Below are 23,054 nucleotides of genomic sequence, written 5' to 3'. Positions count from 1 at the left end.
TTAAAGGTCAAGCCGGATTCGAATGGAACCGGTCAGGGTACGGTGATCAGACTCCCTCAGGTTCCCCAGAGATGCTTGAGTAGAGGTCTCTGGCACCCGGATCCAGCGCGCGCCTCGAGGCCGTGCAGAGGCCACTCACCAGCTATCGCCCAGGCTACTAGGAAAAGACACACGCGACCGCGGAGACGGCGGCGGCGCGGGCGCCATGACGTCACGGGGCGGCGCGGCGGCGCAGGCGTAGCGCGTCACCGACGGCCTGGCAGCGGGCGACGTTGAGGTGGACGCGCCTGGAGGGCCGTCGGGCTGCGGGGTCGGGACCTGTTTCTGGGGCATGAGCCGAGGGGACGACGCCGAGGCCACGAGGTGAGTCCCGCCGCGAGGCGCCCCTGCACCTGAGCGCCGGCCCCGCAAGGGGCTCGTAGAGGAGGCTGCCCTAGCAAGACGGCTTCTCAGGCCCCGCCCCGGATTGTCCCGCCGCTAGCCCGGAAATAACAATCCGAGAAATGACCCATTGCATCTGGGAATTCGCGGCCAGGAATCGGGAAGCCGGGGTTCCAGGCTTGACCCTGCCATTACCCTTAGCTTTAGGGACAAGTGGCTTTGCTTCTCTGGACTTTATTCCCTGTAGGATTATCCTTGCCTTCCAGGCGGTTGCAGTTTGACTGCGAGGATAGATGTAACAAGCGTTTTTTGTGAACTCTGTTAATCTAGGGGATTGTCGCCATTGCAAACCTAAAAGATTTTAATGGTCGCATGCCATCTTGATCTTATTACGCTTTTACAAAAGGCCCAGTGCTAAACTGTCACAGATAATCTTATTTAAACCCCTCAATGACCCATTAGTTAGGGATAATCGTGCCCATTCTAGAAAGGAAGAAGAAAATAAGGTTCCAAGTGGAGCCCCGTTCATTCATTCAGTTAATATTGAGCACCAGGCAGTGTACTAAATGCTGTGAATGGAACTATGTCCAGGATAGGAAGGTCCTCCAGGAGCTTACATTCTGGTGAGGGAAACAGAAAATAGAATAGTAAATAACGTTGAATGAGCAGTATACAGAAAGAAAAGGTGGCTATGGCTCTACTCTTAGGAAAAGCTTTTCTGGAAAGACACTCAGCTAAAGTCACACAATAACTGGGTGCCAAAGCCAGGATTTGAATACAGATCTTTCGGCCCCATATCCCGCACTCTTGCCACTAAAACATGCTACCCTTTTGTCATATTAAGTAGTAGTGGGTATTCCTGTTTTCAGACATGAGAAAATCCGAGAAGGTCCTATGATTGAAGTGTCATCGCAAATGTTGTCTCTTTTAGAGAGGCCTTCCCTCTCCACTGATGCTGAAGCAGTCCAACCCCAGTCTCCATGTCAGATCACCTTGCTAAATTGTGTTTGCAGCTCTGTCGCTAATTATACCTTGTTTATTTATCTTGTGTTTGTGTTGTCCCGCCCCTCCTCCAAACCATGAGCATTCCAAGCACAGAGAGCTTATTTGTTCACTGCTTTGTCCTAGACAATGCCTAGAAATAGAAGCTCAGTTTTTCTTTTTGGAATGAATGAATGATCTGTAGGAAAATAGGAGGATAGGAAAGCACAGAGAATACAGAATGCTTCTCCTGGTCTGTTTCCACTCCTGGGATTCTGTTTCTGTGTGTTTCACCTTTCTCTCGGGAGGTAAGAGCAAGAACTACAAGCTTATTCATTTCTCTTTTTTCAGCACATAGCCATGGGCTTAGCAGTTAGCAGTTGCTTGTCACACTTTGTTGAACAGATTGAAGACGTGAGTGGGAAAGGTAGAATAATACCCTCACGTGAGGGGCTGGATAAACATGTTATTAACAATAACTTAGCGCCCACTGTGTACCAGACTTCATGGGCTATGCTGAGATGAATAAGAGGTAATGGCAGTGATCAGTGTATGTCATCTGCTGTTTTTAAGACCGTTCCTACAAGCACTACCCTCTGAGGCACTTCGGGTTACATAGTATCTGTTTCCTAGAGCAAGGAGTTGTAAAGTCTGGCACAGCCTGCCATCTTCCCAGCCCTTTTTTTCTTTCTCTACCACATGATATATTTGTTAAAGCTTTGCTTTACATCTGTCATCTCATTTTTGGCCTTCTCAGCACCCTTAAGTTACAAGCAGGGCAAGGTTTCATATGTAGAGATGAGGAAACAAGCTTAGAAAGAAGTGACTTCCAATGGAAATGCCAAAATTTGAAACCAGGTCTTCTGACACCAGCGTTTTTTCTCTTGCCACTACTGTCTCCATCATAACCCTCAGCCTCCTTTTTTGGTTGTGAGATGAGTCCTTTCCAGATCGAAGACTAGTGATAATTTAAGCTAACATTCATTGAAAACTCCTCAGGTGCCATACATTCTTCTTAATGCTTTGAGTGTGTTAACTCAGTGAATCTGCACAACTTTTGTGAGGGGTCATTCTCTTTTCAGATGAGGAAACTGAGGCACAAGTGGCTAAGTAACTTGCACAAGGTTACGCAGCTAGTAAACGGTGCAACTGGAATGACTTAGGAGGAAGTTAGTCTCTTCTCTGAGTCTCTTCCAAACTATTAAACATGATACTAGCAAACATTGATTGATTGCTTACTGTTGTTGATGCAGTGTTTAATGATTTTTCATGCATTATCTTTAGTCTTCCCGACAGCCCTGTAAGATAAAAACTGTTATTTCCATTCATAGTGTATATGAGGGAACAGAGGCCTAGAATGTTCTGGCAATTCACCAAGTCACACAGCCTGCTTTCAAACCCAGTTCTGATTCCTAAATCTATAGCTTTAAATTTCCTGTATTGCCTCATCCATGAGGAAGAGACGTATAACTGCACTTTCCCACCCATCTCCCTCAGTGCCATTAAGACTCTCTTTCTGGTGGTTTCCAAGACTTATTTTGGGTGACAGTTTTTGAACTGGAGTATCATGTAGTAATAAAGACTTTGGCCTCCCGCCCAGTCGGCCTCTGGCTTCAAAAGAGGAAAACTTTAGTGTCTGCACGCAGAACCACACCCCTTTCACCTTAAATGGAAGCTCTTGCACTCTGGCTGCCAGAGGAGCTGTCCCAAGGGAACTGGTGCTGGGGCCCTGGTTGTGGAATAACTGAGGCCTTTGAAGAACTGCCCAGGGCTTGCCCTCCTTGAATAAATGTTTGTTGAATTGAATTTGAAGTCTCCTGTTCACACACTGCTGCTCCTCTCCTGCCTGAATGTTCACGTTTTCTTTAGTATTTCATAGAGATTGATGGAAGCAGAAACCAAAACTCTTCCCCTGGAGAACGCATCCATCCTTTCAGAGGGTTCCCTACAGGAAGGGCACCGGTTATGGATTGGCAACCTGGACCCCAAGATCACAGAGTGAGTCTAAGTCATCTTAATTTGTTGCCTACAAAACTGGGATGTTTGTAGTGGTGGTGTTCAGAAGAATTTTCAAGAGATGTAGGATATATTTTCGCCCTTTTATTTATGTTTTAATTACCTTTGAAGGGTACGTGCTTTTGTTATTAACCTGTTATGTTGACATTTTTCTTATATTTGGACTGTTCTGCAAGAACACAGACTTGGGCATTCTTTAAAACATATACTGGGGCGCCTGGGTGGCGCAGTCGGTTAAGCGTCCGACTTCAGCCAGGTCACGATCTCGCGGTCCGTGAGTTCGAGCCCCGCGTCAGGCTCTGGGCTGATGGCTCAGAGCCTGGAGCCTGTTTCCGATTCTGTGTCTCCCTCTCTCTCTGCCCCTCCCCCGTTCATGCTCTGTCTCTCTCTGTGCCAAAAATAAATAAACGTTGAAAAAAAAAATTTTTTTTTAAATAAAACATATACTTCATTTTTCTTACTTGCCAAAGATGTTCTTTTTTTTTTTCACCAGTTTGAATCCTTGTACCCAGTGACTACAGGACATTATTTTCTAGAATCAAGCCACAGCATACTTTTATTCCTCAAAATGAGGGAACCAGCAGACGTCTCAGTACCTTCACCAACAGGCAGAGGGTACCGCTTGACTGTAATTCATGTTCAGCAGCCATGGAACCATAGAAGGTCAGAGCTGGAAGGCATCTTAGAAATCACGTCAGCCCCTTTGGTTTTCATTCATTCACTAAATGGTATGGTGCCTAATGTGTGCCAAGTGCCTATTTGTGCCAAGTACCACACTAAGCAGTTTTCAAACTTTTTAAATCTGAGGAACCTTGTCTTAAAGTAATCAGAACCTGTTTATAAAATACAAGCTCAGAGCTGTGCTGATTAAAGTGGGGAAGAGGTCCACCCAAAGCCTTTTGGCAACTGCCACCCTTTCTTTGGCAGTCAGTTAGAGGACTCCATGTTACGGGACTCCATGGAGCACGCTTGAAAACCTCTGATAGGATCCAGTTCTCTTATCCTACAGTAGAGGAAACTGAGATCCAAAACACAGAAGTGCCTTGCCCGGGGTAACACAACTAATTAAATTGTCCTGACTCCCCACTCTTTCCATTGTGGCCATTATAGTGGAAAGTACTTTCTTAGCAGGAGAGAATTAAGAGATGTTTCCTTCCCCCAGTTGTTCAGTAGGTTACAGGACTGTAGTTGGTGGCAGGATGGTAAGGAGTGAATAGATCCAGCTGTGTGGGATCAGTGCTTAAAGCAGGCGTGGAATATGTCATCAGTCCTAAAAGGCAGTCCCTGTGGAATAGTGTTAAAGGCAAGGTGAGAGGAGACAAGAGAACCTGCTTACTTGAGTCTAGGATAAGAGGAGGTGTATATAGGATTGGGACTGGGAGAGAGGAAAGGGATGTGAACTAATGGGTCAGGATGGTAACAGAAAGTTTAGTTCTTAATTCTGCTGAAGTTCAGATCGGCTAAATGAAATTAACTTTAGGTTCCTCTAGGAATTATGCCATTTAACATATGTTGTCCCCATATTATGTTACTTTGGTCACTGGGGCCCTGGACTGTGGACTGTGCATTTATTTTGGTTCCCTTTATGGCTTATGGCTTTGAGGATGAATGAATGTGTGAATCAGCCCAGCCTCTCAATTATGAGTGTTGATCAGAGAAGCTGTTTCCATCATCTAAAAGCCAGGCTGTGAGGGGTTGCTCCCCAGAGTGGTTTCCATTCCCACCTCTGCTTCTCTGAATGGAAATCGGAACATGGAAACACTGTTCGTTGTTTTGGCTGCAACTCACCGTAATGAGACTCTTGTTCTGATTGTGTCCTGCTGCTTGATAGGAAAGTTCAAATGGGCATCTACCACCTCAGTTTATGTCAGAAGTTAAGAGTATATCCATGTTTTCTTCTGTTAGAGCATTAACAGAAACATTGAATCAAAACTTTCCCACTGGTATCTCTGCCCCTTTTATGTCAGGCCAAAGGTGGACATCATGGACTGAGCTGCAGATCAGGGCTTTGCGGGGCCTACCTGTGGCTTCCCCACTTCTGTGTCACCTGCTATTGTTTTTCTTCTATGGATTCCTTATCTCAAAACATTTTCTCTGCCAAACACACTGATTAAATAATAATAAATTTCTTTTTAAAGATATGACAGTCGTAGCTGTGGTTAGCATGAAACGCTGAGCGTTATCTCATTTAATTTACTTAATTATAGCAAAGAAACCTAGCATGTTAGTAAGGTAGGTCTTATGGAAATGTGTGATTTCCTTCCAAGTTTTTGAGTTACATAAACTTCTAGATCCTGTTCCTCTCAAGGTGGGTAATGATGGGCCTACATGAATTATTAAAATACAGTCATTTCCAGGCATTGTAGGATTGCATGTTGTATCTTACGTGAATATGGGTGCCTGGCTTATAGTTCAATCTCAGAAGGGATTTGAATCTAGATCTTTAAACTTCTAATGACTCATGGGGCAACTGGGTGGCTCAGTCAGCTGAGCGTCCCAACTCCATCTTGGCTCAGATCATGATCTCACAGTTAGTGGGGTTTAGCCCCACGCCAGGCTCTGCGCTGACAGTGGGAGCCTGCTTAGGATTCTCTCTCTCCCTGCCCCCCCTAAACCCCACAACTTGCACATGTGCTCGCTCGCTCTCTCCTCTCTCAAAATAACTAAACTTTAATAAAAAATTAAACAAGGAAAAAAAATAATGATTCTTGAGAGAAGTTTGCAGAACGTCCTCCAGTTTTCATAATTAAACCCCACCCACAAATTGCTGCTAGTTCCTGCTGTTTCCCCTTTCAACACACTCTTATCTCTTTCCTGTACATACCCCTGCTCTTTACCATCCCTCTTCCTGATCTCTTATAAACTGATTTGAATGCCCCTCTTATACAAATGGCCTCTCACCTCTTGTTAGAAGACAATTTATAGTGTATATTTACTGTGATGAATGGTAACAGAGACAGTTTAAAAAAAAAAAAAGATTTTCCGCTCAATTTTTCAGTTTTTTTGATAATTAATTCGAGTCATCTTATGTGTATGTGCTTATTACTAATCTGAGTCCTGATCAAGTTACATGGGACGCCCATCAGTCTCCTCTCAGAGGAATGTGTCCTGCTAACTGACTGTCTAGCACTCTGATATCCTGCTTCACAATGGTTTGTGTTCAGTACTTTGTGGTTGCAGTACTCCCCATAGCATTCTTGGCTATGCTAGCTGCCAAGAATATCTGTATGACTAAATAGGTTGTAGAATTTAGATTTAAGGGAATGATGACGTATGATTTGTGGAGGTAGCAGGTTCCATTATTCTGATTCCTCCCAACTTCATTACACCTCATATTTCTCACCTACAAAGTGAGAATGTTCAACTAATGGGGTGAACATTTTTTCTGGCTCTAATATCGTATTAGTTCCTCTTATTTAAGTTCATGACAACCTTGTGAGGCAAGGAGAAAGATAATATTTTCCCTATTTTATAGGACAGGAAGAGTTAAGTGAGGTGACTCAGTATACTGAAATAGTTAGCCATGGACTAATTTCCCATCACTTAATTTAGTGCTCCTTGCTCAGATATTCTAATAGTCCATTTAACTGAACAAGCATAGCCTAAAGTGTCCTATTCTAAATTTTAAAATATAAGGACTTCTTTTAAATTGTCGTGGGACCCAGTCTAACCATAGGGTAAAAACAGTACTTCCAAATATCGTTGCTAGTGCCTGCAACAGAGAAGCCAAAAAAGTTAATGTCCTTAGACATTATCTATTTTCCACACTGTGGTTTCCTCTGAAAGGATTAATCCAGGCTTTCTTTTTCAAATATTAAATGTTTTGCATAGAAAGTCAAATCAATAGCCACTACGTAATTCATGAGGAGAAATATGAGAAGAAACAAAGCCAGCAAAAATTGTACAAGAAGGAGCATTCTAAATGGAAGGTGTAAGTGGAAATAAGAAAGAATGTGTGAGCAGACTATCAGGAGGACCTTTTTGACTGAAGGAAGGTTGAATACTAAATGAGGGTGAAAGCAGCAGTGGGATAGATGGAGTTCTATCAGATGCATACAGGGTCTTTAAAATTGACTCAGACAAGAAGTATGAATTTGTTGTAGAAGAGACTTATTGGGGGTGTTAAGCAGGATGCTGACAACATGAAAGTGATGTTTTAGTGGAAAAATGAGACATCAGTATGCAGAGTGGGTTGGAGGAGCAAAGACTGATGCCGAAGATTAGCTAGGAAAGACTGCCAGAAACTAGGTCAGTCTGTCACCCAGGTAGAGACCGTGAACTTGGAAGCCACTAGGTGAGTCTGAGAGATGAAGAACGTGATGAATGGAAGGGGAACAGGAGTTGAAGATGACCCTGATGTTTCTTGCCTAAGAAATGGAGAATCATGTCCACACTGACTGGTGGAATAGCTGGAAAGGGTATCAGGTTTGGAGGGGAGGTCATTCTGGGTTATACTAAGTAAACTTAAAAGCAGCGGAGAGCCATCCAGGTGGAAGTGTCCTTCTGAGGCCGACTTTCAGAGGTGAACTGGAATGCGAGAGGGGAGTACACGCATGAATGTGTGTTTAACCCTAAAGAAACCTGTGTTTCTCAGCTAATTCTTGTTTTTCCTTCATGATTCACGCTTTTCTTTTAATGCCTTGGTTTGCACGAATCAGCCTTTACTGTTCGCTACTTAAATTTGAAACACAGTGATACTATTTAATAGCATAGAACATAAAGACCCAGCAAATAGTAATTTCTATAAGTTTTAAAGAAAATTTTCTCTAAAACAAATTATGCATTTAAAACAGTCTTAAATATCATTTCATTGGCTTCCCATTGCCTACAGCATCAAATTAAAATTCCCTCACTAAGAACACCAACATCCTTCACAGTCTGTCCCCTGCCTGCCTTTCAGCTCATCTCTTAACTGCCTTACTCTTACTCTCTTCCAATGAAGCAGATTCCCTTTCGCCTTTATTTCTTTGCACATAATATTCGGTAACCACCATGTTCCTGCACAGTTGGGCCTCTTTGTGTGCTCATGTACATACGTCTGTGTGCAAGTATCATAGCATTTTGCAATTTTTTGATTGCATATCTCTATCTTCTAACCAGAATGTGAGGTCCTTGAAGGCCAGGACCTGGTTGTATTCATCTGGATGGTTCAAGTGCCTACTACGGTCTTTGACAAGTAGTAGGTGTCTAGGTGTCTATTTTAACATTTGTGTAGACTAATTACTTCTGTGCCACTAGGCAGGAAGGCCATTTTCAAGACCATTACAGAAAACACTAAGTTGCAGAAATATGTTGGGACTGGTGTACTAGCTCCTGAAAGTTGCAGGGCCCCACATTTCATGAAGTGAAGCAAGGCTCTGATGAGTCGTGAGCCCTCCCATACTTCAGCAGCACGTGAAAGTGCTTGCAGATGTGAAAGCAAGACTCTTCAGGCTTTTTTTCACTATCAGAGCTCACAGTCCCCATCTCCAGGAAGCAAAATAGTAAACATTTCATTCCTTTTGTTTCGGTGTTCCGATAATTTCAAGAAATTATCAAACAAGGAAAGAAATCCTGGAGAAGTTGAAAGACACAGACCTAAGCAGATGTTCCTGGAATCTTAAGGTCGCACTTCTCGGGCAGAACGTATTTGTTAGCTTTTCAAAGAGTAATCTGTTGGCTTTTTTTTTTTTTCTGAGTAAATTAAAATTCATTTCCTAGGAAATGCCGATCGCCTTACCTTCCTGCTTTTAAGCAGAATGGAGCTGATGAAAAGATGACCGGCCCACAGCAGCCCTTAGATTGTTTTTTAGAAAAACGGGTTTGACCCACCATTCATGGCAACTGGCACAGTGTTGAGGTTTGAATGAGTATATTAAGTGGAAGATGCAGCTGTGAGTTAAAGACTCAGGGGAAGGGTGCTTGGCTGGCTCGGTCGGTGGAGCATGAGACTCTTGATCTTGGGGTTGTGAGTCTGAGCCCTACACTGGGCATAGAGATTATTTAAAAAAATAAAAACTAAGTTAAAAAAAAAAAAAAAAAGACCCAGGGGAGACTCTTCCAGCCCATATCTGTCTGCACATTTGAGAGGCTCACCCTTGTTGTACCCCTACTCAAAAATCAAGTAAAACCAGAAATCTGTACTTGAGGTGTCTCCCTTTTCCTCTGGAGAATCCACGCCTACATCCTCCCTAGCAGTTGAGGTCTCCTGATGGGAGCTGAGAATTTGGAAACTAGGGAGTTACAATTGCTTTCCCTTTCAAAACAGGTCTAAAGACCAGATTAATGTTCACAGTATGCCTTGGGATCCTTGCATCCTGCCCCAGTGCAAGACCTGTATTATGTCTTTCTTGCTCCATTGTGTCAGGCACCTGATCCAGGATAATGGGCTTGCTTGTTGATGTACATTAGTATCAAATTTAGTATGTAGAGCTTATGATCCCCTTCATATCTTTCTGCCTCCCAAAGGAGATTGTTACTCAAGAGTAAAATCTTGATGAGTTTCTCCTAGAAAACAATGTGAATATAAATGTGGCTGTAACGACAGCTCGACTGACTCCCTGTGGGGTAGAATTCCCAGTAATAACAGATTTAGCATGTGGGCTGATACCTTTTTAGTATCACAGGGACAGCATTGTTTAGAGAAAGCCTTGACTCCATTTGAATAGTGTGGAGGATGCCAGGAGGAAGGCCAAAGGAAAAGGAAACGGGAGAGCTGTTGGTTTGTCTCACCCTTACATCAGATGACAGGAAGTCGGAATTGAGATTGGCCACAGCAACCTGTTAAGGCCACATCTGTTTGAATAACTTAAAAGCTCTATAGAAACCAAATAAGTGTTAGAGAAAGGAATCTAAGTAGAGGATGAGGGGCACAATGGCAAGCAAGAGCTTGGGGTGAACCTCCTACCAGGAAAAAATGTCTTCCTGGGCCATCAATACTCTTTAATCGGCCGTGCTCCAAGGTATAAACTGTGTGAAAACAACTGAGGTTGATTAGTTATCCACAGCTGGGTGATTTATAGAACTGGCCAGGTTCTCCTGCCCTGTATGAGACCAGCCTCGGTCACACTGTGGTTCCACATTGTCCCTAATGTTCAGTCACGTCAGGGATTGAAACTCACAGGCACGTATGGAAGTGCCGCTAGCTGTGGTTTGGTTTTTGGCAGAGTTTCTCACGAGTGCAATTGAGGGCTAATGATTAATTATGGAATCTATTACAGAAGTCTTCCAAAGTTGTTTTTTTGTTTGTGTGAATGTGTGTGACTTTATTTATTTTTGAGATAAGGTAGGCTTTGGCTTTTGGAGTGTGGGTATGTGTTCCTGATGGAGTTGTAGTTATTCACAAATGCTAGTTCATTGCCAAGAGATTAAAAATAAATAGATCGACACTATTTTTGAGCTTTTCTCCAAAAGAAAAACAAATGGTGCTTCTGGGCCAGACAGCTGTTTGTTAGGTGTGGTTTTTTGTTTGGTATTTTTGTGCTGGACAGACGCTTAGCCATGACAATTCTAGTTCCCATTCCAAATAGAGGCAAACAAGTCTGTTTGCCAAATAAACTAACGCAGCAGTTTGGGAGAAGGCAGGGGGGTGGGGAGGGGGGCAAGATTTTATCCTGGGGTAAATCATCTCCTGCTTTTATCTCCCACTTCAGCCAGAGTGGCCATCCAAGTTCCCAGTGTACTCATGGGCTGTCCTTTCTCTACAGATACCACCTCCTCAAGCTCCTCCAGAAGTTTGGCACAGTGAAGCAGTTTGACTTCCTCTTTCACAAGTCTGGTGCTTTGGAGGGACAGCCTCGAGGGTACTGTTTTGTCAACTTCGAAACTAAGCAGGTAATGAAACCTCTCCCCTTTCACGGTGCTTCCCATACTGTCCTCCTTACTTAGTCCTCTCTCCTCGAGCACAAGTCACGGTGCCTTGTGGGCAAGAGCCGTGTTGGACTCACCCCTCTGTGCCTCGCCCTGAGTCCTAAAGGAGACCCTCGGTAAACGAACGGGTGAACGGCTTTCAAAATCGACCCTCCCCAGGCTCGCGGTCTGAGGCGGCTGACCTACTTTTCTGACCAGATGCTTTGGGGTGCCCACATTAAGCACATGGACATCCTCCTCCCTGTTCTGGTTTGTTTGTTCCTTTAGTGGCAGGCCAACAAAGCCTCCTTTTCTTTCAATAGTTTTGCCCCGTGGTGCAGAAGCCCTCCCTCTGTGTGGTGAGCCACCCACAAACTCTTTTATTTTGATTTCTTAAAAATGTACCCTTCTTCTCAGTGTCTCAGAACAAATGCGTACAGATTTGAATATATATGGAGGAAGAGAGCATTCAGCTTCAACCATGATATACACATGTATCTTCTTGCAGTAAAATTGTATCCTTTAAGTGGACATGACTTGATAAAGAAATTGAATTTGAACGTTATTAAATATAGAGATACTGGTTAGTATTCTCTATAACTTTAGTAGCCATATGGAAGGACATTGCCTGGTTATTGTTTCAATAATACCGTGTTTGGATGTTTTTCTTGTTATAAAAGTAGTACATATTAATTACAGATGAAAATATAGATGATGTGACTTCCCTTATCAGCCCAGTACCCAGAAATAATTCTTGTCAATATTTAGTCTTGTTAATATTTAGTTTTCTTGTTACTATTTAGATCTTTCTAATCTCTTCTTTCATTACATTCACACATGCGTACACACGTATAGAGCTTAGAGCACTCAAATAAGGTCATATCGTCCTGTTTACCGCTCAAAGTCTATTAAAAATTTTCTGTCCTCTACTACACATCCAGAAAACATTCTGTATCATGATACTGTGGTTTCACCAGTGTGGCTGTTTATATGTAAAAATTCACTGATGTAGATCTTTAATGTTTATGTATTTTGTTGTATGTAACTCAACATCATTTTTGATGACCACACAGTATCTCATCGTAGGAGTGTATGGTAAGTTATTTGACTAATCCCCAGTTATTAGCTGTTTAGGTTGTCCCCAGTGATTCACAAGTCTAAACAGTATGCTAGTGAATATCTTCATACCTCTAGTTATTTTCATGTTTACTGTATACATGGAAACTGAATGCTATCAACAAAGGCCACGCATATTTTTTCTTGATACGACTGCCAGTTGCCTTCAAGCAATGATGTATCCGTACGCTCTGAGACTGTATGAGAGTGTCATTTGTCCTTATCGGTGCTGGGGGTGCTTTCCATCTCCTCTAACTTTTGCAAATGAGACAGGCACTAAGAGATACATTGCTATTCTAAATGAGGGAAGTGAAAAAAATGCTGCGTATGGTTAGCATTTTTAAATACTTTATTCTTCCTTAATGATAGAGTGTGATGAGCATTCTTACAGACAATTAAAATCAGTGGTCATGGTGGGGATAGATGGTGGTTTTAAAACACTGGACTACAAATTACAAAGCCTAGCTTCTATTGCTGGCTCTTTTATTTATGAACTTTGGGCAAGTCTCTTGACCTCTTTTGGCTCAGTTTTCATTTAAAAATGGGGATTAAAAATACCCTCCTTTGCTTACAGGAAGTTGAGAGAATAGATGAGGGTACATAGGAAAATACAGTTGGCATTTAATATTGTTGAATACACAAACTTTGAAATGACATACAAAGATAGGAAAAATTTTTTAAAACATTGATCTCCTTGCTGGCATTTTTAAAACATTTATCTCCTTACTACTGCCGATGCTGCAGAATTAATAGAGAATGCCATGTGAATTCTAATTCCCTAGATGAAACTAAAAAGGAGAATAAAATGTCTCTTATCTGTCTCTCTAACTGGTAAGCGAGGATGTCAGTGACTGTCCAATGGCTGACACATAGTGAACACTCAGGTGTTTGTTGACTGTCATGCTGGCGAGCTCTGGAGGAACAAGAGAATCACCAGTAAAACCAGACTGGAATGCCTGGTGGTATTACACTGCAGTGTCAGATCCACTCTTGTTCCTGCTCCGGTTCCTTAAGGGCTTCTTCACCCCCTGGTAGATGTGGGTTACACTTGGCTGAATGCCTCAGGGATACAAATGGAGCAGAGAAGGTTTGGCAGGATGGAAAAGTATGACCAGGCTTCCTGGGAATGTCCTAGAGTGACTCTTAATCCAGCTTCAGGAATTCCTTTTAACCTTGTTCCTCCTGTATCTGATGGGGAAAGGGTCAGGGAACTTTTGGCTCCCAAAACCAGGTGCATAGATTGGCTCACACAAATACCTTGCTCACAGGCTCTTTGACTCACTCCTGCTTTTTCCGGCCTAGTTTCCTTCACTCCCGTATCCTTTGAAGCCATTACTGTTTCGCACTTTGGGTCCAGGGAGTGTAAGCCCTCGTCTGGGGTATAGTTCCGGTAAATTTCCTAGCACAGTGGGTCCTCGCAGACAGAAGTGTACAGAAAGGTATCCCCTGATAAGAACAACGCGCTAACAGTGGTTGAGTGCTTACCACGTGCTCCATGCTTTCTTTACATGCGCTCTTCCTCCTCCCTCCAACCAGTGAGGAACACGTAGTAGTGTCCATGTTGTAGAGATGAAGAAGCTAATATTCACAGAGCTTAAGGGAGGGGCCTGCCAGCTATCCCACTGCCAGTAATTGGCAGAGCCAGGATTGGCGTTTCTGTTTGACCAACTTTATAAAACTCACACCCTTTCTGCTATCGTGCCTTTTTTTTTTTTAATTTATTTAAATTGTAAATCCTTTGCCAGTTGTTTATCAGAAGCAGTCCGGTTGGAATCACAGCCTTCAAAGCTGGTGAGGCCCTATGAGGCACATGAATTTTTGACTAACATCTGTCCCTTTCCTGCACAGGAAGCGGAACAAGCCATCCAGTGTCTCAATGGCAAGCTGGCTCTGTCTAAGAAGCTGGTGGTACGATGGGCACATGCGCAAGTCAAGGTAAGCCTGCTGGGCTAGAAAGACCACACCAAGCTCACCCTAAGGAGTTTTCCAAAAGACTGTTGTCCACTTACCCGTTTGCATCCCAGCCTCTTCACATCTGGAGCAGGCATACTTTGGTCTCCTACTTGTACTTACCATGTGTGTTGCCAGATTTTTCTTTTGAGAAACATCTCAGGAGGGATTAAGTTCCTTCATTGTTTCTCTCCACATACCCACAGATTCTGTTTTTGATTGATTTTTCCATGTGGCTGATGTGTATACTCAGACCTCTATCATGTTTTTGGTGGGGGTTGTTCTTTGGAGGAAAAAATGCATTTATTTTTAAAATTAGTTGCTTTAGGCATTATTAGACTGTTCCCAGCCTCTCCATTCTGTGGAGAGTTTGAATATGTTTATTCTAAACGCTTGAGAAATGGGTAGTTTGTATGAGTGCTTAAATTCCTGGCATCTCATCACTCCAGAGAGTTTGAGAGTTATTTGTGGGACTTTGCAGGGCCTGAATTGTCTCCAAAGCTCTAGAAGTGGCAAATGACCTTGTTCATCTTTATAGTTGGTCTCTTGGAAAAATGCACTGGAAAAGATAATTACCATTAAAAAAAAAAAAGAAAAGAAAAAAAAGAATGGCATTCTGTGTTACCTGGCACAAAGGTAGAGAAGGATGTGGACCAGAGCAATCCCAAGAGTTGAGTCGCTTCCTTCGTGGTGGGGTGTTGACAGACCTGCCTGCAACAAGATCCGTAGCGGTTAAAATTAGAGCTCCAGTCTTTAGCTATAGGAGCACGGCTTTTGATCAGAGGCCGCCTACCCATCAAGCTTCCCAGTAAAGAGTCACAGAAATTAAACTTTGGAGCTGGGTGTCCAGACTGAAAAACAGAGCTCTAACACTTTGTATCCTTCTGAGTATCTCAGGTAATCACAGAGCCTTCTCAATTTCTAGGACACATTGCCTTAAACATAGAAACAACGGGGAGAATTACCAAATGCTTTTTTACTCAAAAGAAAATCAAGTCTCATTTGCCAGACTGGCTGTCATTTTCTCATTCTGTGTCTCATTGAAAAGACACGCAAGAGAAATCATCCTCTGTTCCCATCTTTCGTTTAAGAATCTCTGTGCCTTGCAGTTCTCTTCTCCTATAAGTCTTTGACCAGAGAGCCTGATTGCTCTTTAATATTTAATTTACTTTTTACAAGGGGTATATAATTATCTGACATCAAATTAAACTGTTCTTTTGCTATAGGATGTTTTCTGTATCCGTGGCTGGAAGCTTTTATCGCTACTTTTCTTCTCCACTCAGACCTGTTGAGAGTTGAATGTTATGCTTGGTACTTGGCAGAAATCTAGCAAAATTTTAAAGTGTTTTGAATAAAGCAAAATAAATACTGTAAGAGGATGTAAGAGGGGACTCCTATTGTGTATTTGTACCATCTGTGAATTTGAAAGTTGAAGTTCTTTCCCTACCAAATAAGGCAGACTAGTGGCTAGGTAGGAAGCTTCTTTTAAACTTCTTTTTCTAAATTTGTAGCTTTTAGGCCAAACCTGTGTGGAGTTTTGCATAGGTTCTAAATGTAAAGCAGTCCGAAGATTGTCTAGAAATATGCCAACGGTACGCTGATGGGGTTGGAGTTTTTGAACTTACGCACTATAGTAAAGGGCTGGTTTTTGTTCAAGTGAAGTGATTTCCCTTTTTCTTTCAGAGATATGATCATAACAAGAATGATAAGATCCTTCCTATCAGTCTTGAGCCGTCCTCCAGCACTGAGCCCACTCAGTCTAACCTGAGGTAAGATGGGGTGCGATAGAAGGACACAAACGAGAATTCGAGAGTGTGAGCCACTGCTTCGTTCCAAGCCTTCATTCGTACTTCAGTGGACCTTTAGACTCTTAGTTTGTAACAGAACCTGTCAACTTCTGACATTTTGAGAGATGTGTTCAGTTAATCTCTAGAACGCGTAATAGCCTCTCCCCCCATACCCCCAAGATCACGGACTTACAGAATTCATTCACTCAAAAACAGCTGCATATACCTGCCGCGTAGCAGCCATTGTGCTTGGCGCAGGAATACGCAGGCACGGTCAGACAGTCCTTAAGCTGAAAACAAGCATTTTAATGAGGGCTTGAGTCTTGCTGGCTCTGTCATTATACGTATGCTAATTCCTCCCCAGCCGTGAATTCCTTTCTGCAGAGTGTTAGTGTGCAGCTCGTTCATTCTCTGGGCCACTTCAGCGACTGTAGCTGTGTTGGTTCTAGTGTGCACAAACTGTCAGTTACTTCTTTGGAGTTAATTCAAAACAGAAGGAATGAAGAGTTGGGTGGAGAAAGGGGAAGTTAAGTGGATGGTTGAGCAGAAGTAGAGGGTTTTTGTTGTTTGGGTTTTTTTTGTTTTTTTTTTTTTTTTTTCCCTGCATTATAGCCTGGGGAGAAATTTTAACAATAACAATAGCCAGGATTTATTGAGTTTACTATAAAGCAGGCACTGTGCTGAACACTTCACATGCCATATGTCACTTAATTATAAAAATGCCGGTAAAAATACTGTAACACTCATTTTATTTCGGAGGAAACTGACACTCAGCAAGGTAAAATATCTTGGTCAAGATGGCACAGGTAGCAAATAACAGATTCCAGAGTCAAAGCTAGGTCTACTGGACTTCAAAATTCAGTAAATTAATTTTATAGTTACTAATTTAATGTCATTGCTTTATATATTTACAATATTACTACACTTAAAATATTTAATACTTAATATTTGGTAAATTATATTTTTTATGTTATAACATTTAATATAATATATTTAATATGTCGATGACAAATATTAAATATAATAGTTAATATAATTGATATTTCTTAATTTTGTCCTCTTTTACTATTTTGTGCTCCCAGAAATTAAAAAAAAAAAAAGAAAAAGTATGATGACTCTTGTAGGTTCACTGGGAACCCTATCCACTATGCCGTTTTCCCCATAAAGTTTGAATCTCCATGATCACAACTCAGTTTTCATGGAGGTTTTTATAAATCTAACTCCTGTTGGGAGGAGACCACTGCATTAATGTCTGCTGTCCTCTGTTACAATGAACATGTCTTTAATTTTATTTTCAGTGTTTGCGTCTATACTAAACAGCCTAGTGTTTTCCATTTATTTTGTTATCCAGAGAACCTCAGCTTACATCTTTCTATTAACATCTATACCTAATTAGAGAAGGTTGCTTTTTGGTGACTCCTACTGAACAAACAGCTGGCTATCCCACTAATGGAGAGGAGAAGGTGCTGGAATGCATCTTGGTAATACCTTGGTATTCTTTTTTATTGTAACCTAGGGTTTTAATTTTACATTGACCATGTAAAGTTATGAGTATATAGGAGCAGATGTACACTTCTTGAGGATTTCTGAAAGACCATTGTATACATCCCCTTCCAGGTTTCTGTCTCCCTGACTATAGATCACTGACGGCTTTGCAAATGGAAAGGAAACCAGGGGTCATAGAATATCCACTGACTGAGTGCTTTGCATTCTGGTCCAGGGATGGCAATGACCTTCATCAAAGAGAATTCCTCCCAACGTGGGCAGTGTCTCCTCACCCCTTCTCTCTGATACAGGGCTGTGCAGCTCCCAACCTGATGGAGAGGAAGGAGCAGGGGTTTGGGTGATAACAAACTGGGTTTGAATCCTGGCCGTGCAGTCTGTTAGCTGTGTGACCCCTGGGCAAGTTACTACCTCCCTGCATTTCTTTATCTATAAAACATGGATGTTATCACAAGGGTTAGAAACAATATCAGTAAAACTCTGGGCACAGTGCCTGGCTCATTGTAACTCCATAAATGATTGAATTTATAAGCACACATTTATTAGTAAAAAGAGATTTTGTAGGATTTCCAAGGTGTTTCTTCCATTATTACTCAGTGATTCAAAAAATGGTACAATGTAGTAGTTAATAGCATGGGCTCTTGAATCCAATTGTGTTCAAATCTCAACTGCTTACTAGCTAAATAATATTGGGCAAGTTAACCTTTCTGTGCCTCAGTTTTTTCATCTGCAAAATGAGTATAACCCACCTTATAATGTTTTCGATCTTAACACGAATTTTTTTTCCAATTTTTTTTTTTTTTAACCATGGTGAAAGGCATATAAAATAGCATTTACCATCTTAACCATTTTTTTTTTTTAAACTCTATTTGACCTAGTCTTGGTCTACTTTTTTTTTTTTTTTTTTTTAAGTTTATTTATTTTGAGAGACAGCAGAGGAGGGACAGAGAGAGAGGGAGAAAGGGAGAAAGAGAATCCCAGGCCGGAGCTGCAGGGCTCGAACTCACAAACCATGAGATCATAACCTGAGCTGAAACCAAGGGTCAGACACTTAACCGACTGCACCACCCAGGCGCCCCACCATCTAAACCATTTGAAGTGTACAATTCAGTGATTCTAAATACATTTGTAATGTTGTACAACCATTACCACCATCATTCCCCATAATTCTTTTCATCTTGTAGAACTGAAACCCTATATCCATCAAGTAATAACTTCCCATTCCCACCTCCCCCAAGCTCCTGGAAACCACCGTGCCACTTTCTGCGTCTGATTTTGATTAGTCTAAGTACCTTATACAAGTGTAATCATCCCATATTTGTCTTTTTGTGACAAGCTTATTTCACTTAGCATAATGTCCTCGTGGTTCATCCATGTTGTGGCATTATGTCAGAATTCCCTTCCTTTTAAAAGCTGAATAATATTCCAAAATGTGATCTAATACCACATTTTGTTTATTCATTCATACAAGACCCTGCTTTCAATTTCTCTATGAATTATTTGAGTGCCTACTATCTGGCAGGCCCTACAGTGTCAAACAGTGTGTGTGTCTGAAGATTAAATGTAGCCATATGTGATGTACTCCTAACAGTGTCTGGGTTTTTGGTAAAAATTTAATAGATGGTTCAGGTTTGATCGTTTCTGTTTCTGTTTTTGTTTTTTAACGTTTATTTCTTTATTTTGAGAGAGAGAGTGCGTGCGAGGGAAGGAGCGGTGGGGATTGGGGAGAGAATCCCAAGCAGTCTCCACACTGTCAGCGTAGAGCCCCATCGCACAGCTTGAACTCACAAACCACGAGATCACGCGTGACTTGAGCCAAAATCGTTGGGACACTCAACTGACTAAGCCACCGAGGCAGCCCTGATCTTTTTCTTAAAATGTTATTGTGTGTGTGTTTTATGTGAAATATTCGCATATTCATATTTGAGTATCTTGTTGCTTCTCTGATCCGCCAAAAAAGACCCAAGGAAGATAAAGTACGCGAGTATTTTCAGAATGCACTCACGCCCGCTCTGATCCTCTGCTGTCCTTTTTCCAGTGTCACTGCTAAGATAAAAGCCATTGAAGCCAAGCTGAAAATGATGGCAGAAAATCCTGACGCAGAGTATCCAGCAGCACCTGTTTATTCCTACTTTAAGCCTCCAGATAAAAAAAGGACTACTCCTTATTCTAGAACAGCTTGGAAATCTCGAAGATGATGGTTATGAATTATTGTAGCAGCAAAAGCCAATTGGTCTTCACACCTGAAATCCTCTGCCTTTGTACTTTGTAGATGTGAATGGTACTACCCAACAGAGCACAATCACTGTTAATGTTTGGTAGCGTAACATTTTTGGATGTTCTCATGGATGTTTCTTCCGTGAAGTATGTGTGGAATTGAGCGTCATCCAGAATAAATAGGATTGTATCCAAAATTGTGATTGGAACATTGGGATGCTCTAGTTGGCTGGTGTGTTTGGATTTGTAACTCCAGAAACATTATATAGTATGCCAGAGAGAAAGGCAGACATAAAAAATACCATTTAAATCCGGAAACTAAATCTATTAACATCCATCTTTTTGAAGAAAAAAAAAAAAAAAAGTGGAGCATTTTTCTATGCTCAAACATCCTTACAAGATAAAGAAAAAGTAAGAGAGAGGGAGGGAAGTGAGAAACTCTGAATCATGTTGAGAACCGTTGTTCCAGAATTTATTATGGAAATCCATCCCTCCAACTAGACTAAAAAAGAAAAAGTTCCTGGCAAAAGGGAGCCGATTCTTTGAACAAAAGTTGTGGTAATCTGTTTAAGAATTATGGTTCTTGTTTCAAAATCTTGTTAGGAAAACACGGTGTACATCTTTAAGTTGTTCGCGTCAACAAAACCGTAGAATCAGATCCAGCATTTGATACCACAACGAAGTTCTGTTCGGAAACCCAGCTTTGACTCTTGAGTGATCATTTTTTAAAAATCTAAATAATTCTGCCTTCTACATGCCAAATGTTGTTATTAATGGACTTTTACAATTGCGCATATTGCATGAGATTGTTTTTTATAGCATGAGTATGTTCTATTTGGAATTGTATCATGGTCAGTCTAAATAGGAAAGCAAACTTTCTCTGAAAACCTAAACATTGCTATATCGATCTCTGTCAAGGATACTACTTACTAATAATTATGTAGGGGTCTGAGTAGGAGAAATTGAACTGTCTTGTGCCGGGTGAGGAGGGGACACGCGGTGGACGCAGGAAGTCCGCAGAGCAGGCCCTGCTCTGGCACCAAGATTGCAATGAGCTCATGATTTGTGTCGTTCTTAAAGGCTGGAAAGACCGCATGACTTCAAAATGATTCTTCCTTTGTAAAACATACTCTCTGGCTCGGGTAGGTTTTCCCAGTTTGAGTATTTTAAATGCAACAACGGAGAGAGGAAAAATAAACGAATGGATCTGGGAGTGTGTTTCTGTCAGCGGTTTTGGTCCTCTTGGTGCCGGGTTGATGGGACTGTTGCATTGGGCGGCACCTTTGCATCTTTACTAGGTAAATCGTCTTAATCCCTAGTGATGACAGATGCATTACCATCCTCGGCCCTAGCAAGAGGAAGCTTTCATTCTAGGAATTCAAGTCTTCCTGTGAGCATAGGTGACTTTATGACACTTGAACCGAATCTTGAGCATAGTGAGGTTTCAAAGTTCATAGAACTGGTTCAGAGAAAACTCATCCCCTTCCCCAAGGTCAGTCTTTTTAGATATCTTTAGATATTAAATACTTTCTGCATTTATTAGCTCTGTCTGCGATGCAAGTAACTCTCCTTCCATTTGGGGGATAGTTCAGAGAGGTGGGACCATCATCTCCCATTTTTCTGGTGACTTCTTAGATTACAGAATTCACCATTTTATCCTTAACGTCCTCAAAGGGTTATGGTGGAGTAGGACTTACTTAATGCAAAATAGTCTATTTTTAATAGGAACTTAGAAAATACATAACTTTGAATTATCTAGCGTTGTTTCCTTTAGAAACCAGAGCTATTTATTTGTATTTAAAGCAATGTTCATTATTTGTACGGATTCTTAATTCCTCTGTGTGAATAAATGCAAGACGGTGTCTGCGTGGCTGTGTCTCTTGTTTATTTTCTAGCATAAAGACTACAGTTTTCTGGTAGGCTCGTTTCCCTGCGAGCCTTGGGCCAGGGTGTCCAGGTAGGGTGTGTTTTCTAAGTGCCTTCTCTCCAGCAGAAGGTTCTGGCTAGAGGTGAACCTCAGAGACCATTCTCTCCATCCGTATGCCTCCCTTACTTCTGTAAGGGAGAGGAGACTGGTTCTCACAGCAAACATACCCATGTGAAAAGAAGCCACAAGTGGAAGTCCCTGAAAGTATCACACTGTGTTTGGTCCTTCCTTCAGAGTAGAGGTTTCAGAGAAGAACTGTGTCCTAAATATGCTGAAAGCAGTCTGGTGAAAGGTTTGTAAAATACAGGTGTTAACTTGGTTGACGCTTTTGAAATTACAAGAGTGAAGAATTGAGGGAAATATTCAGGAAAGAGGTGTGAGCTACATCCTTAATCTCAGCTCCTGTTTTGTCAAATGCAAAACAACTCTAGCCAGTTGATTTTCTGTAATTGGTATCTCAGTGTTGGGAAAGAGGATTACACAGGGGCAAGTTTTTCAAAGCATGTCAAAAATCAACAGCAAAAGTTTTTTAAAACCAAATATTCTAGAGCCTTGTCCCTTGTTTATTAAGGTGTATACAGTTAATTTCTGAATCAGCAAATAGATTGGTAATTTTATTATACTATGTGTAAAAGGAACAGGGTTTATTATTGCCTTATAAATTGAATGTTAAATATTTCTTATATGTAATCACTGTGTTCCTAAAGTACGATTTGGTCCCGTCATATTTGTCCTTGATTTCTCTTTTTTTCTCCTCTTCCCGTCCAGTCCTTCAACAAATCCTGTCAACTCTACCTTCAAACTCCCATCTTGAATCCAGCCACTTCCCCCCGACCCCCAACACTACCATTTTTGTTCAAACCATTGTCATTCTTGCCTGGACTCTCGCAGTGCCTTCCTGATGGATCTCCCCGCCTCTGCTAGTGCCTCCTTAGAGTCCACTCTCCACACAGCCAAAGCAATCCTTTTTAAAATCTGAGCTTTGCATCACACCTAGAATAAAACCCCTGACTGCCTGTCTGTCTTTATGATCTGTTATCTTTTTTGTTCACTGTGTTCCAGCCACACTGGTCTCCTTGCTATTTCTTGAATACAAGGCAGTTCCTACCCCAAGGCCTTTACATTGGCTGTTCCGTAGAGCCCACTCCTTCATTTGTTCCCTGTGTCTGTTCAAACGTCAGTGATCAAAAGGCCACCTGACTTCTTTCTAAAATCACAGCCCCGTCATTTCCCAATCCTTCCCCTTCTTCATTTTCTTAACAGTACTTACCACTACCCAGTTTAATATATAAGTTTATTTTAGTTTTTTTTTTTTCATTAGAATGTAAGTTCCATGTGAGCAGGAACTT

At 41.7% G+C, this 23,054-nt stretch overlaps 2 protein-coding genes across 13 annotated transcripts in view; one reads left to right on the top strand and one right to left on the bottom strand.

The window, feature by feature from the left end:
- The window catches only part of MRRF (mitochondrial ribosome recycling factor), a 63,272-nt gene extending 62,939 nt beyond the window's left edge, over positions 1-333 (bottom strand). For 7 of the 11 annotated variants that reach the window (XM_045469702.1, XM_045469699.1, XM_045469701.1 and 4 more), the window contains exon 1: positions 140-333. In XM_045469702.1, the coding sequence (XP_045325658.1) occupies positions 140-333 (194 nt within the window). The remainder of the gene's footprint in view (positions 1-139) is intronic. The other 4 variants (XM_045469713.1, XM_045469705.1, XM_045469717.1 and 1 more) reach the window with 3 other exon arrangements.
- On the top strand, positions 250-21,640 carry RBM18 (RNA binding motif protein 18). Of its 2 annotated transcripts, XM_045469718.1 has the most exons (6): positions 250-363; positions 3,232-3,360; positions 11,064-11,190; positions 14,170-14,256; positions 15,955-16,040; positions 19,600-21,640. In XM_045469718.1, the coding sequence occupies exons 2-6, from the start codon at positions 3,248-3,250 to the stop codon at positions 19,757-19,759; spliced, it is 573 nt and encodes a 190-aa protein (XP_045325674.1). In that variant the 5' UTR covers positions 250-363; positions 3,232-3,247; the 3' UTR covers positions 19,760-21,640. The 2 variants fall into 2 exon arrangements, with proteins under 2 accessions (XP_045325674.1, XP_045325675.1); XM_045469719.1 differs by lacking the exon at positions 3,232-3,360 and having other exon boundaries at positions 261-363.
- Positions 21,641-23,054: the final 1,414 nt, after the last annotated feature.

This window comes from Leopardus geoffroyi, chromosome D4 (assembly GCF_018350155.1).
Source record: "Leopardus geoffroyi isolate Oge1 chromosome D4, O.geoffroyi_Oge1_pat1.0, whole genome shotgun sequence".
Lineage (NCBI taxonomy): Eukaryota > Metazoa > Chordata > Mammalia > Carnivora > Felidae > Leopardus > Leopardus geoffroyi.
Note: the sequence above shows the minus strand (reverse complement) of the source record. Positions and strands in the feature narration are given on the sequence as shown.

Excerpts from the sequence above, each read along its gene's own strand:
- RBM18 (XM_045469718.1), top strand. The coding sequence starts at position 3,248 with ATGGAAGCAGAAACCAAAACTCTTCCCCTGGAGAACGCATCCATCCTT. Across the intron at positions 3,361-11,063 it reads CTGGACCCCAAGATCACAGA|ATACCACCTCCTCAAGCTCC; the intron begins GTGAGTCTAAGT and ends CTTTCTCTACAG. Across the intron at positions 11,191-14,169 it reads TCAACTTCGAAACTAAGCAG|GAAGCGGAACAAGCCATCCA; the intron begins GTAATGAAACCT and ends TTTCCTGCACAG.